This window comes from Rhinopithecus roxellana, chromosome 1 (assembly GCF_007565055.1).
Source record: "Rhinopithecus roxellana isolate Shanxi Qingling chromosome 1, ASM756505v1, whole genome shotgun sequence".
NCBI lineage: Eukaryota > Metazoa > Chordata > Mammalia > Primates > Cercopithecidae > Rhinopithecus > Rhinopithecus roxellana.
In genome coordinates, this window is record NC_044549.1 from 190,144,991 (window position 1) to 190,160,966 (window position 15,976).

The following is a 15,976-nucleotide window of genomic DNA, read 5'->3' on the forward strand; positions in this document are numbered from 1 at the left end:
TATGCATCTAATTTTCTATTATCTGTGAACTTTAAAAAAGGCAGAGCTTGGGGGATCTTACAGACATCCACTTGAACTTTTCATCTTAAAGATGAGGTGATGAGCCTAAGAGAGGTAACGGATTTTCCCACATCAAGAGCAGCTATGGCTTCCCTTTTCATGATGACCTTAGCCACCAACTCTATCTCACTGGCCAAAATGGATCACATGGCCTCCCCTGGCTGCACCCAAAGCTGCTGGGAAAGCAGCAAAAAGTATAGGTTAGACACATTGCCACTCCAAACAAATAGGGTTCCCTGAACAAGGGAAGAAAAGGAGAATATGTATTAAGTAGGCAGTCAGCAGTGTCTGCTGCACTCACCTTAATGTCTTTGTTCTGTGTTGTCTTGTATTTTGTTTGGGATGTTACAGGCTGGAACCAATGGTTACATGGCTCCTGAGATCCTAATGGAAAAGGTAAGTTATTCCTATCCTGTGGACTGGTTTGCCATGGGATGCAGCATTTATGAAATGGTTGCTGGACGAACACCATTCAAAGATTACAAGGAAAAGGTCAGTAAAGAGGATCTAAAGGAAAGAACTCTGCAAGACGAGGTCAAATTCCAGCATGATAACTTCACAGAGGAAGCAAAAGATATTTGCAGGCTCTTCTTGGCTAAGAAACCAGAGCAACGCTTAGGAAGCAGGTAAATTAGCATGTAACAGAGAGGATTGCTGACACCAGTATTGTCCACAGGGATTGGGAGAATACTTTTGATTTGTGGCAAAGTCTTGGAATTAAGTATTATGATTTTCCTATTTTTACTTGCATATTATATGGTTAAATATTTCTAATACTTTCAAACACTATGAGCACTTTCTATGGAACGATCTCCAAGATGTATTTTAAGGTGGAAAAGTGAGGTGCAAAACAGCTTGTGTTAAAAAAAGAAAAGGAATACATAATTAAAATGGTTGTATAGAATATTTGAAGGAATTTATAGGATTGGTTATGTCAGACGAAGGGAAATTGAGGGCTGGGGATGGGGATGCAAATAAGAATTTTCACGGTATCACCTTAGTTTCTTTTGCATCTTGAACCATGTTGAGTAAATAAATGTATTAAAATCACATGCAGCCATAAAACAAAACAAATATTGCATGATTCCACTTACATAAGGTACCTAGAGTAGTCAAATTCATAGAGACAGAAAGTAGAAGGCAGGGCAGGGTGGCTCATGCCTGTAATCCCAGCACTTTGGGAGGCCGAGGTGGGTGGATCACAAGGTCAGGAGTTCAAGACCAGCCTGGCCAAGACGGTGAAACCCCGTCTCTAATAAAACTACAAAAATTAGCCAGGCGCGGTGCCTGTAATCCCAACTACTCAGGAGGCTGAGGCAGGAGAATCGCTTGAACCCAGGTGGCAGAGGTTGCAGTGAGCTGAGATCGAGCCACTGTACTCCAGCCTGGGTGACAGAGCGAGACTCCATCTCAAAAAAGAAGAAAGTAAGTGGAACGGCAGTTTCCTGGGGTTAAGGGGAGGAGAAATGGGAATTGTTTAATGAGTATAAATTATCTGTTTTACAAAATGAAGAGTTCTGGAGATTGGTTGCACAACAACATAGTGTGAAGGTACCTAACACTGTTACATACATTATCTATTCAAAAATAATTAAAACAGGCTGGGCACAATGGCTCACGCCTGCGAGCCAGGTATGGTGGCTCATGCCAGCACTTTGGGAGGTTGAGGTGGCGGATTACCTGAGGTCCGGAGTTTAAGACCAACCTGACCAACATATGGTGAAACCCCATGTCTACTAAAAATACAAAAAATTAGCCAGGAGTGGTGGCAGCCGCCTGTAATCCCAGATAATCAGGAGGTTGAGGCACGAGAATCACTTGAACCCAGGAGGTGGAGGTTACAGTGAGCCGAGATCGCACCACTGCACTCCAGCCTGGGCAACAGAGCAAGACTCTGTCTCAAAATAATAAAAATAATAATAATGGTAATAATAATTAAAATAAAAACATAAAACTACCAGTACTGATAGTCATAGCTCTGGAAAATTCTGTTCCTTTCAAATGTCTCCCATAGCATATCATCAGTCCTTCAAAAAATATTTACATCATCACAAATGATGTTGCCAGCTATTAAAACTGAAGCCAAGTTTTATGGTTTATGATATAATAATAAGATCAAGCTATTTTAGAAGGCCGGGCGCAGTGGTTCATGCCTGTAATCTTAAAACTTTGGAAGGCCAAGGTGGGAGGATCACTTGAGTCCAGGAGTTCAAGACCAGCCTAAGCAACATAGAGAGACCCTGCCTCTACGGAAAATAAAAATATTAGCCAGGTGTAGGACTGCATGCCTGTAGTCCCAGCTACTCAAGAGGCTGAGGTGGGAGGATCACTGGAGCCCAGGAGCTCAAGGCTGCAGTGAGCTATGATCATGCCACTGTACTCCAGCATGGATGACAGAGCAAGACCCTGTCTCTAGAAAAAAGATTCTATAGAAGAAAAAAAGAAGTAAAAGTTGGCCTGTGAAAAGACCCTTGGCAGTGAGTGACTATGTTGTGTAGGGAGAAAATCAAGAGCTTTAGATTCACAATAGATTCAAGTCCCAGCTCTGCTATAGACTGGTTATTTTACCTCAAGCAATTGAATTACTTTCCTTGAATCTCAATATCCTCATATATAAAATGGGGGGATTGTGGGTGTGATGGTTAATTTTATGTGTCAACTCGGTTAGGCCACAGTACTCAGATATTTGGTCAAATATTATTGAGATATTTATGGGCAGATTTTTAGATGAGATTAATATTTAAATCAGTAGACTTTGAGTAAAGTAGATTACTGTCCATAACGTGCATAGGCTTAATCCAATCAGTTGAAAGCCTTAATAAGAAAAGACTGACTTACCCAGAAGAAATGGGAATTCTGCCGGCAAACCACCTTTGGGGTCAAACTGCAATCCTTCCCTGGGTTTCCAGAGTGCTAAACTACCCTGCAGACTTTGGATTTACAAAGCTCTAAATGAACTCTCTCTCTCTCTTTCTTTCTCTCTCTCTCTCTCTCTGTCTCTCTCCCCTTCTCTTTATCTCTCTCCCCATCCCCCCTTCCCTTCCTCTCTCTCCCTCTCTCTTTCTCTCCCTCTCAGAGAGATTTATATGTGTATACTCACACATTGTCAGGGAGGAAACGCATTCTCTACCCTCTTACCCTCTTACATTCAGTTATTGGAGACTTACAAATTATTATTATTAGTTTTTGAGACAGAGTCTCACTCTGCTGCCCAGGCTGGAGTGCAATGGCATAATCTTGGCTCACAGCAATCTCAGCCTCCCAGGTTCAAGCAATTCTTCCTTGGCCTCCTGAGTAGCTGGGATTGCAGGCACCCACCACCACACCCAGCTAATTTTTGTATTTTTAGTAGAGACAGGGTTTCACCATGTTGGCCAGGATGGTCTCGATTCCACATGCTTCACACACACTTCTGTTGACCAGAACTCGTCCTCGGATCCTGCCTACGGGTGAGGGGGCTGACTAGTGTCTTCTATGTGCCCAGGAGTGAGAATCAAATAGGATATGGTGACCACTGACAATCACTAACAATCTCTACCCTCATGGTCTTCAGTGAGTATCCGAGGGTGCAGGAGCAGTGGCTGAGTCAGGAGGAACGTCTCTTTAGACGACTTCCCCAAAGGGAAAAACACCCACTTGGATGCCTCAATTCCCACGTTTGATTTAAAATCTATCTTGGCCGGGTGCGGTGGCTTACGCCTGTAATCCCAGCACTTTCAGAGGCCGAGGTGGGTGGATCACCTGAGGTCAGGAGTTCAAGAACAACTTGGCCAACATGATGAAACCCCATCTCTACTAAAAATACAAAAAATTAGCCGGGTGCAGTGGCGGGTGCCTGTAATCCCAGCTACTCAGGAGGCTGAGGCAGGGGAATCACTTGAGCCTGGGAGGCAGAGGTTGAAGTGAGCCAAGATTGCGCCAATGTTCTCCAGCCTGGGCAACAAGAGCAAAACTCTGTCTCAGGAAAAAAATTTAAAAATTAAAATAAAATAAAATAAATCTTAATACTCTATAAGCAGACTTTGGATTTACAAAATGAAATATTAACAAACTTCATGAAAATGCGACCTTAAAGCACTGTAAACACCACTTTAAAGCATACTAAACACTGGTCACTGCCTGAAGCTGCTTCCTCAAGCAAAACCTTTCTAATAAAGCATCTGTTGTTATGACTGTTTTGAATAAGACTGTTTACAACATTAGAGAAAAGGCATATAAAAAACAGCTGTTCAGTGAAACAGAAAATCTTCCAACATTTTTTTTTCTTACGGCCTCTATAATTGCAGAATCTTCCAACATTTTTATTTCAACTCTTTATATTTTTAAAAAATTTAATCAAATGAGATCACGTTGGATTAATGTAGTGGGCATCCTCCAAGCCAAGGCAAATGCCTCGACAGCATGTTACACAGTGGAGTTCACATGCTCCCTCCCTGTTGCCTTCTTAAGCATTTGAAATGAATTAAAAACCCTTCTCCTTTAGACATCACTGAAAAGGATTACCTTCTTTGCCTTTATGGGTCTGGGAGTTAATTTTGCAGAGAAGCCAAAAGCTTTTCTGAGCGTCTCCAGGGGCTCCAGATGGAATCAACTACAGGGTCTTCCAATGAAATAAATGGCGAAGACCACTTAAGTTTCTGCAGGTTTTATTCTGGTGAGCCAGTGCAGCGGAACAAGAGCAAATAATCGGGAAAGTCTCTGACTTAAGTGCTTCTCCAACACACAATTTCATGCCAATACCTACTGTTCTTGGCAGACCAAATTCCCTTGTGGGCCTCATGTATGGGCAGGTGGTATCTTTGCTTCATTGACTATTATAAGAAAATCCATTGTAATCTCTGTGTGGGGTTCCATAATACGAGAGCCTGTTAATGCTCTGAAATATATTCCACTCCAATGAGCAGAAGTCCTCCCTGCAGCTGCCACTTTGGCTGTTACAAAAGATAATGCCTCCAGCAACAGCCTCTCCTATTTGTTCAAAGTGCACCGCACAATGATGGGCCAAAAGAGCCCTGCACAGAACTGCCAGGGAAAGATGCAAGAGTGAAATAATCAGCCTGCTCTTTTAATGACGGAACTGTGGTGGGAGTTGCTAGTGCAAGAGATCAAAGACATCATCTTTGTGGTGGCCCAGCCACAAGAACAAGGAATGGAGATTGGAAAGCCCAGTCTTCACTGGTAGCAGCAGCACCCACAGACATTTCTTGGGAAAAGGTATACAAGGCATGAATCCTGCCCTCCAGGGGATTGTTGTTGGGTTGTTGAAGAACATAAAGGAAACCTCAGAGTGACCCATGGTTTCCTAGTCTTTTATAATTAGTTGCAAAAGGGCTGCAGTCAGCCACCACTGTTGGACAAACCAAGGCTCCCTGGGCATGATGGGCTTGAGATGCTATGTGAGAACTGTTCATCCTGATGTAAAGACTGGTCTGGCAAGTCTCCCAAGGTTACCAAGCTCCTGGGCAGTCTCCATTTACTGATTAGACTGAGTTTTTAAGGGCCCTTTCGACCCCTGGTACGGTGTGTTCAATTCATGCCTGCCAGTGGTCATGGAAGTGATGCAAATATCTTCCCTGTGGCACCTACTCCCACTCCAATGCCTTCATTCTCTTTTGAGACATGCAGGTCTGGGACTCATTCCTCATCTATTTGGATGGCATTCTAGCTCTATCCTTCTGCCACATTTAAAAATCTATCTGATACCTTTAAAAGGTGAATGTTTCTGTGTAAATTATACCTCAATAAACCTGACTTTTTTTTTTTTGAGACGGAGTCTCGCTCTGTCACCCGGGCTGGAGTGCAGTGGCCGGATCTCAGCTCACTGCAAGCTCTGCCTCCCGGGTTCCCACCATTCTCCTACCTCAGCCTCCCGAGTAGCTGGGACCACAGGCGCCGCCACCACGCCCGGCTAGTTTTTTGTATTTTTAGTAGAGACGGGGTTTCACCGTGTTAGCCAGGATGGTCTCGATCTCCTGACCTCATGATCCGCCCATCTTGGCCTCCCAAAGTGCTGGATTACAGGTGTGAGCCACTGTGCCTGGCAATAAACCTGACTTTTAAAAAAATCTCTTTTTTTTTTTTTTTTTGAGACAGAGTCTTGCTCTGTCACCTAGGCTGGACTGCAATGGCCCGATCTCGGCTCACTGCAACCTTTGCCTCCCAGGTTCAAGCAATTCTCCTCCCTCAGACTCCCAAGTAACTGGGATTATAGGCATGTGCCACCACGCCTGACTAATTTTTGTATTTTTTAGTAGAGACAGGATTCCACCATATTGGCCAGTCTGGTCTCAAACTCCTGGCCTCAGGAGATCCACCCACTTCGGCCTCCCAAAGTGCTGGGATTACAGGTGTGAGCCACTGTGCCTGGCCTAAATACCTATTTTTGAAGCTTACATGTATCTCAGTAACTCTCCCTCAAGGCTCTTAACCTACAAGATGTGAACCACACAGACACTGGGGCAGTCGGTTCTGGTAGATGGCAAGCCTGCATTTTCTTTCTTTCAGTTGGTGGAGACTTTGGGAGAAAAGACACCCCTTGTAGCATATTTGATCCAGGTCTCCATACACAGTGGGAAAAGTCCAAGAAGTTCCGGATAGACCTTTCTGGAAGTGGGTAGGGCTGGGTCACAGAACAAGAATCCAAGGAATCACTGGATCATCAGATGCCTCCAATTAAGTGTCTCTTCTCATAATAAAATTTAATTATAAATTTTCCTTTGAAAAAGTCACCTATTTACTGTGGCTTCCTCAGATGCACAGTTATTCATGAATGCAGAAGCACATAAAGGAGTCAAAAATACAGGAGTTAGAGACAGGGCTGTAGTACTGGTTGAATGTAATAATATAAGTGAAGAGCTGAATGTTGTGTTAACTGAGAGTAGGCCCTGAATAAATGTCAGTTATCCTCATTCTTGTTATTAGTTGTGCCATTATTGGATATTGCCTTTAGTCATCTTGCTGGGCAGATTCTGTTGTAGTTATCATCTGACATGGTGGGGAATCTCCGAAGGGAATATATGGGGCAAACTCTCAATCCTTTCCCAAAAAGCTTTTTGATATCTTGAATGGAAAATGTAAAGGACGGACCATGAATATAATTAATTTCTATTAAGGTTGACTTATGGCAGAAATTGACTTCTTTTAAAAGGAAGACATTTCTTTAAAAAAAAATCTTTTATTTTAGATCCAGGGAGTATATGTGCTGGCTTGTTACAAAGACATATTGTGTAATGCTGAGGTTTTGGATGCAATTGAATCTACCACCCAAGTAGTGAGCATAGTACTCAATAGGTAGTTTTTCAACCCTTGCTCCACCCCCTAAAACATCTAGTAGTCCCCCGTGTCTATTGTTCCCATCTTTACATCCATGTTTACCCAATATTTAGCTCCCACTTATAAGTGAGAACATGCGGTACTTGGTTTTCTGTTTCTATGTTAGTTCACTTAGAAAAATGGTCTCCAGCTGCTTCTATGTTGCTGCAAAGAACATGGTTTCATTCCTTTTTATGGCTGCACATTATTCCATATTGTGTATGTACCACATTTTCTTTATTCAATCCACCATTTATGGACTCCTTAGTTGAGTCCATGTCTTTGCTATTGTGAATGGTGCTGTGATGAACATATGAGTGTATGTCTTTTTGGTAGAACAATTTATTTCCCTTTGGGTATATACCAGTAATAGGATTGCTGGGTCAAATGGTAGTTCTATTTTTAGTTCTTTGAGAAATCTCCAAACTGCTTTCCAGAATGGCTGAACTAATTTACCTTCCCATCAACAGTGTGTAAGCATTCCCTTTTCTGTGCAGCCCCTCCAAGATGTTTTTGTTTGGTTGGTTGGTTTGTTGGTTGGTTGGGTTTTTTTTGTTTTTTGTTTGTTTGTTTTTGAGACGGAATCTCATTCTGTCACCCAGGCTGGAGTGCAGTGGCACAATCTCAGCTCACTGCAATCTCCACCTCCTGGATTCAAGCAATTCTCCTGCCTCAGCCTCCTAAGTAGCTAGGACTACAGGCACACGCCGCCACACCTGTCTAATTTTTTGTATTTTAGTAGATATGGGGTTTCACCATGTTGCCCAGGCTGATCTTGAACTCCTGAGCTCAAGCAATCTGCCTGTCTTGGCCTCCCAAGGTGCTAGGATTATAGGCATGAGCCACCGTGCCTGGCTGTTTTTTTGGTTTGTTTGTTTTGTTACTTCTTAGTAATAGCTATTCTGACTGGTGTGAGATGGTATCTCATTGTGGTTTTAATTTACTTTTATCTGATGATTAGTGATAATGAGCATTTTTTGATATATTTGTTGGCCACTTGTATGTGGAAGATGTTTCTTAATCAGACCAGGAAATCTATCCACATTTTTTTTTATTTTTTATTTTTGAGACACAGTCTTCCCTCTGTCACCCAGGCTGGAGTGAGCTCACTGCAAGCTCTGCCTCCTGGGTTCATGCCATTCTCCTGCCTCAACCTCCCCAGTAGCTGGGACTACAGGCGTCCACCACCACACCCGGCTAATTTTTTGTATTTTTAGTAGAGACGGGGTTTCATGGTGTTAGCCAGGATGGTCTCGATCTCCTGACCTTGTGATCCGCCCACCTCAGCCTCCCAAGGTGCTGGGATTACAGGCGTGAGCCACTGCATCTGGCTATTCACATTTTTTAGAGGAAAAAAAGTTTTGAATCTGATGCCACAAAACAGCCCACTTTTTATTTTGTTAAAACCTAGATTTAAGAGTAATTAAGAAGAGTATGGTAGGCAGCCCCTAAGATGGCTCCCAGTGATCCCCACATCCTGGCATTCATACCCATGTATGATCCCTTTACCTTAAGTGTGGTCTTCCTTCAATAAGAAATAGAATATGGCAGAAGTGATGAGATGTCACTTCTAAGATTAGGTTATTAAAAAAACTATGGCTTCTATTTTGAGCATTCTGTGTGTGTGTGTGTGTGTGTGTGTGTGTGTGAGAGATCACTGACCTTGGGAAAGCCAGCTGTAATGTTTTAAGGCAGCCCTGTGAAGGCTCATGTGATAAGGGATGGAGGCTTGACAATAACCACATGAGTGAGCTTGGAAGCAAATCCCCCAGCCTCAGCTGAGCCTTCAGATGAGACCACAGTCTCAGCCAGCAGCTTTACTGCAACCTCACAAGAGACTCTGAGACAGAGACACCCAGTTAAGCCATGTCCAGATTCTTGACCCTCAGAAGCTGTGAGATAACAAATGTTTGTTGTTTTAAGGCACTAAATTTTGGAGCAATTTGTTACACAGCAATAGATAACTAATATTACTAGTAGAGGTTACACAGTTGGGAACATGCTTTTTTCTTTAGATACTGGAATAATTTCTAGCATAGAGATGGAGGGTTTGATAATAATAATCATAGTGTTGAATACTAAATTTATGCTAATTCCTACTACTGCAAATTGCTAATGGATTTTTTTTTAAGTCTTTAAAGAAATAACACCAAGATTATTGTGGCAGTTGGGGAGTTAAGTGGGGCTTCTAGAAATCATATCATGTTACCAAGAAAGGGATATGAGTGCTGCCTTCTAAAATGGGCGTGGTGGTTGTGTGGGACAGAGATATGCTTAACTTTTTCTGTGTGACCCTGAAAAGGCAATGGCTGGAAACTGCAGGCAAGCAGGTGTGGTTCTACAGAACTTTCCCAGTATTTCCATGAAATACCAAGAATAAAAGTCATGTCCAAAGCTTCACTATTTAAAAATTGCATCTACAGGTGAAAGCTGTCTGCAAATAATGAGTGCTGTCTATTTATATGGGAATTTGGGGTGATTTCAAAAGCTATTATTTTTCAGTTATTCTTTATGTTATTATATTGTCTTTGCAATTAAAATAAAATGTAAGAAAAGAATGCTACACACTTTGTATTGTTAGAACGTGTCCCATTTTGGTTTGTTAATTCTGTCTCAGGCTGATGTCTCCTTTCTTCACAGAGAAAAGTCTGATGATCCCAGGAAACATCATTTCTTTAAAACGATCAACTTTCCTCGCCTAGAAGCCGGCCTAATTGAACCCCCATTTGTGCCAGACCCTTCAGTGGTTTATGCCAAAGACATCGCTGAAATTGATGATTTCTCTGAGGTTCGGGGGGTGGAATTTGATGACAAAGATAAGCAGTTCTTCAAAAACTTTGCAACAGGTGCTGTTCCTATAGCGTGGCAGGAAGAAATTATAGAAACGGGACTGTTTGAGGAACTGAATGACCCCAACAGACCTACGGGTTGTGGGGAGGGTAATTCATCCAAGTCTGGCGTGTGTTTGTTACTGTAAATTGCTCTCTTTACCAGACAGGTGGCAGGAGTCTCGGCTGACATAATCCTCGAATGTTCCCAACACGTGGAAATCTGTGGAATGAGGGATAATCAGTTAGGAGGGACATCGCAAACACAAAACAATTCAAAGGACAGGCAAGCTCACTACTAGGACACATTTTATTTTCTTTCTCTTTCTTTTTTTCATAAAGATGAGTAAAGTCTCAGTTTTCACTGAGGGCTGGGAAAAGGAACACTCAGGTTTATTTTGATAAACTGAAAGCATCAGCCTTTTACCATCATGTCCCTGTGTATTACGCAAAGTCCTAGGAACAGAGAATGGAACTTTGTGGTGTGCCCAGAAAATGAGCATTTGCAGCTCTTAGTAAATAATCATTTTAGTTTTTCTTTGTTTATATCTTTTTTTCCCTTCATCTTTCTTCTGCTTCTATAGTTATAAAAAGGATTTTGAAGCTGGAAACAAATGTTCCTGACCTTCTCCCTCTAAAAAGGAGTGGGTTACAATATTTTGGCAATGTTTTAGATCACAGAATACTTTTCAATTTCACTGACAGTTTCTTTTACAATTTTTTGGAAACAATTTACTATCCTCATATTGAAGCATTTTAAATGTAAACATCCATGAGGTCTGTGAAGTAAAGCATTCTCTAAAGTTAGTTGAGTCCTTTAAGTAATATGGTAAACTTGCACTACCATATGCCATCGGTTCCCAAACTCTGCTGAACTTTGGAATCATCTAGGGATCTTTTAAAAAACTAATGCCTGACTCCCATCCACAGACATTCTGATCCCCACTCCCAGGTATGGGAACAGCTTGACCATTTAGAATTTCAGAAGCTCCCCAAGTGAGTCTACTATGCAGCAGAGTTTGGCAGGCACTGCCATGCACATTTGAATGTTATTACATTCAATCTTATTTTGGTTGCTCAAAACTTCAATCATACATTTTGATGGCAACTTTTCAAATGTCCCCAAGGCATGTCATTTTAGCAATTGCAGTATAAATGAAACAAGACAATCTATTCATCTTATAGCTTCTCTTGTCCTTGCACACTTTAGTTTCTCACACATATCTTGGGAGCTTGGTCTCTTGGCTATTTCAAAGCCTGAAGCAGACCTAGGGGCTTAGAAATTGAGTTAAACAGGCCAGGTGCAGTGGCTCATGTCTGTAATCCCAGCACTTTGGGAGGCCGAGGCGGATGGATCACGAGGTCAAGAGTTCAAGACCAGCCTGGCCAACATGGTGTAAACCCTGTCTCTACTAAAAATACAAACATTAGCCCAGTGTGGTGGTGTGCATCTGGAATCCCAGCTACTCGGGAGCCTGAGGCAGGAGAATTGCTTGAACCCAGGAGGTGGAGGTTGTAGTCAGCCAAGATCGCGTGCCATTGCACTCCAGCCTGGGCAACAAGAGCAAGACTCTTGTCTCAAAAAGAAAAAAAAAAAGAAAGAAAAGAAATTGAATTGAAAAAATAGTAGCCCTCATTTCAAGTGGCTGCCCAGCCAGCACTGTATGGTAGAATTAGCACTTCTCAAAAGCACAGCCGAAGTGAGAATTCTACAGCTGCGAAAAAATATTTGGGATACAAATATAAAGCTGGGTGATATTTTTTAAAAGGATATGTGTGTGCATAATAAAATCTAAATTTATCCCAGTGGTAAAAAAAAAAAAACCTGGCTGAAGTCAATTAAAAAGTTTTGTCCCTTGAGTTAGGGATTCAAAAACTGCAAAAGTGCTGGTCAAAAAAAATGTTGGTTAATGGGAATCCAGCTAACAGTAATACTCATCTACAAGACAGCATTAACCATACCTGGAACAAGTTAAGAAGAAGCCCTCTGAGAGTTGAGGCCTAGGCTGTGCACCCGCGGCTCACTTTCCCACTCCTCCTCCATCCTCAGCATGCTCCCTAATGCTCCAAATCCTAACCTAGAATGCTTAGAGTTCTGTGTCACCAAAGCAGGATACAAGTATGCCCAGGAGATTTTCTTTTTTTTTTTCCTGAGGTAAGAAAGTAAATTAAAGTTTGGTTAAGTTTTGAACAAGTCCCTTTTAACAAAAAAACTGATTGGTGATTAACAGAAATCCAATTAACCAGAGCACTCCAATGGTAGATTCTTAGGATTGGGCTTTATAGATATTTAAAAACAACATCGTGTTTATTTGTTGATTATGCCTTAAAGCTGGCAGAGGGACAAATGCAAACTAACAATTAAAGATAAATATCTCAGTTTTAAAAAGGACAAAAAAATTGGAGAGATAAAAAAATAAAAAGGTCTTGTTGCATTGTTTCCTTAGTGTGAATTGCCTCTGCTTTCAATAAGGTTTAAATGGAAATCTGTTTTATGTCTTAGAACTAATTCAGGAAAATAATTGAATAAGTAGTTGTATTAATCCATTCTCACACTGCTGTAAAGAAATACCTGAGGCCAGGAATGGTGGCTCATGCTTGCAATCCCACCACTTTGGGAGTCCAAGGCAGGCAGATCACCTGAGGTCAGGAGTTCAAGACCAGCCTGGCCAATATGGTGAAACCGTGTCTCCACTAAAAATATAAAAATTAGCCAGGTGTGGTGGTGTGCGCCTGTAATCCCAGCTACTAGGAATGAGACAGGAGGATTGCTTCAACCTGGGAGGAGGAGGTTGCAGTGAGCCAAGATTGCACCCACTAGACTCCAGCCTGGGTGACAGAGCAAGACTCTGTCTCAAAAAAAAAAAAAAAAAAAAAAATCCTGAAACTGGGTAATTTATAAAGAAAAGAGGTTTAATTGGCTCACAGTCCCACAGGCTGTACAAGAAGCATGGCTGGGGAGGCCTCAGGAAACTTACAGTCATGGCGAAAGGCAAAGGGGAAGCAGTCATGTCTTACATGGCCACAGAACAGGGAAGAGGGGGGACAAAGGCCACACACTTTTAAACAAGTGGATCTTGTGAGAACTCACTCATTATCATGAGAACAGCAAGGGGGGAATCTGCCCCCATGATCCAATCACCTTCTACCAGGCCCCTCGTCCAACATTAGGGATTACAATTCTACATGAGATTTGGGTGGAGACACAGACCCAAACCATAGCAGTAGTCAATAATTATAAAAATAGTAAATAAAAATCACCAAGTAATTGTGTCTTGAGATCTAATTATACACTGTGTGGCGTTGGGGACACCACAGAGAAAAGACAGCCATGTAAGAAAGGTAGTGTGGTATGGAATACAGAGCGTAGGTTCCTATTGTGTTAATATTCACGTTTTAAATCAGGAAATGGAAGCTCATAGAGATTTTGTACCTCAAGTCCCACAGTTTCACAAGGTTGTTGTGAAGACCAGAAATTATCTATATGAAGCCAGTAGTGCATGACTTGCACAGAGTAGGGGCATAATCTGTTGAAGACTGTGGCCAGTAACAGTGGGTTGAGAGGGAATGATCAGGGGACAAAACCACTAAGGCCTGAACCAGGACGCCTTAATGAAAAGTTCTACAGGAAATAAGAGAAGAAAGAGATCTGGGTCCCTGGAAGTGGTTGGGAAGGAAAATTTTTGTACACAGTGAAAGAAAAATCTAAGTAGAATGAGTGGGGAAGTTAGGGTCCGAGGCTGCTCCCAGGCCTCTCTGTCATATGTGGGCTCCCATGTAGATCAAATCCGAGTACAGGAGGGTCACCATGACATAGGCAGGTGAGGGGCAGGCCTGACACAGGAGGTTAAATGTTGGAGGGTAGAGAAATGCAAAGGGATAGGTGCAGGGTGTTGTGGAGGTTAAGGAAAGATTTAAATCACATGCAGCCAGATGCCTCATCAAAGGAACGATGTAATTTTTGAAAAGACATGATGCTGGACCAGGCATGGTGGCTCATGCCTGTAATCCCAGCACTTTGGGAGGCCGAGGCAGGTGGATCACAAAGTCAGGAGTTCAAGACCAGCCTGGCCAACATGGTGAAACCCCGTCTCTACTAAAAATACAACAAAATTAACTGGATGTGGTGGCAGGTGCCTGTAATCCCAGCTACTTGGGAGGCTGAGGCAGAGAATTGCTTGAACCTGGGAGGTGGAGTTTGCAGTGAGCCAAGATCGCACCACTGCACTACAGCCTGGGCGACAAGAGAGAGACTCCGTCTCAAAAAAAAAGAAAAAAAAAAAAAGAAAGAAAAAGAAAAATAAAAGACATGATGCTTGCTTATTTTTTAAAAGTTAAAATGACCTTATATTTTAATAGAAAAGCTCATTAAACATAATGAAATATTGGGGGAAACAAAGACATATCTGAGTTAAATATTTAGACAAAGAAGAACCAGGGAGAAGTCATTTTTATTCTTCCAGTTTATCAGGGATTATTTTGAATGTTTGTTTCTCAAATGAGGAGATGGAGTTAATAAACTGCTAGAAGGGGCTGAGAACAGCTGTGCAAGGCAGAAGATATGAATGATGTTTTTATAGGAAATAGTATGACGTTACTAATTTTACCTTTGCAAGCCACAAAGGGTGAAAAATTATTCTCAATTTTTTATTTTTATTTTTAATTTTTGTAGATATGGGGTCTCACTATGTTGCCCAGGCAGGTCTTTTGAACTCCTGGCCTCAAGTGATCCTTCCGCCTCAACCTCCCAAAGTGCTGGGATTATAGATGTGAGACACTGCACCCAGCCTCAACTTTCTGTTTTAAATATAATTTTTTTTTTTTTTTAGACTGAACTTTGCTCTTGTTGCCCAGGCTTGCATGCAATGGTACGATCTCGGCTCACTGCAATCTCCACCTCCCGGGTTCAAGTGATTCTCCTGCCTCAGCCTCCCAAGTAGCTGATATTACAGAAGCCTGCCACCACACCAGCTAATTTTTTGTGTTTTTAGTAGAGACGGGGTTTCACCATGTTGGCCAGGCTGGTCTTGAACTTGTGACCTCCTGTGACCCACCCGCCTTGGCCTCCCAAAATGCTGGGATTACAAGCGTGAGCCACCACGCCCAGCCTGAATATAAATTTTAACATGTTTCTCATTTAGGTAATCAGGCATAAATGTGAAATAATTCAACAATTTTTGCTTCTCAGAAATTGCAAGTCATATCTTTTGAAATCATTAAAGTCTACCAGATGGGCTAGGTTTGGTGGTGCACACCTGTAATCCCAGCACTTTGGGAGGCCAAAGCAAGAGGATCACTTGAGCCCAGGAGTTCAAGATCAGCCCGGGCAAAACCCTGTCTCTGAAAACAATACAAAAATTAGCCAAGTGTGCTGGCATATGCCTGTAGTCCCAGCTACTTGGGAGGCTGAGGCAGGAGGATTGATTGAGCCCGGGAGACTGCAGTGAGCCGTGATCACACCACTGGCACTCCAGCGTGAGTAACAGAGCAAGACCTTGTCTCAAAAGTAAATAAATTAATTAATTAAAGTCTACTAGATCAATTTTTAAATATCACTATACTGCATGTATCATTAGGGCAGTTTAATAATAAGACAATTTATGCAAATTGTTCAGACAGTAAAATGTGATGAAAACTAATGAACACAAATAATCCTTGCTTCTTAAATTGTTTTTCTTGGCAATTATAAATCTTTTCTTTCTTTTTTTTTTTTTTTTTGAGACAGAGACTTGCTCTGTCATGCATGCTGGAGTGCAATGATGCCATCTCGGATCACT

General features: G+C 42.0%; 1 protein-coding gene across 1 annotated transcript in view; it reads left to right on the forward strand.

Annotated features, from left to right (window-relative positions):
• The window catches only part of GRK7 (G protein-coupled receptor kinase 7), a 40,725-nt gene extending 28,952 nt beyond the window's left edge, over positions 1–11,773 (forward strand). The window contains exons 3-4 of the mRNA XM_010378271.2: positions 412–686; positions 10,012–11,773. Coding sequence (XP_010376573.1) covers positions 412–686; positions 10,012–10,348 — 612 coding nt within the window. The 3' untranslated portion in view covers positions 10,349–11,773. The remainder of the gene's footprint in view (positions 1–411; positions 687–10,011) is intronic.
• Positions 11,774–15,976: the final 4,203 nt, after the last annotated feature.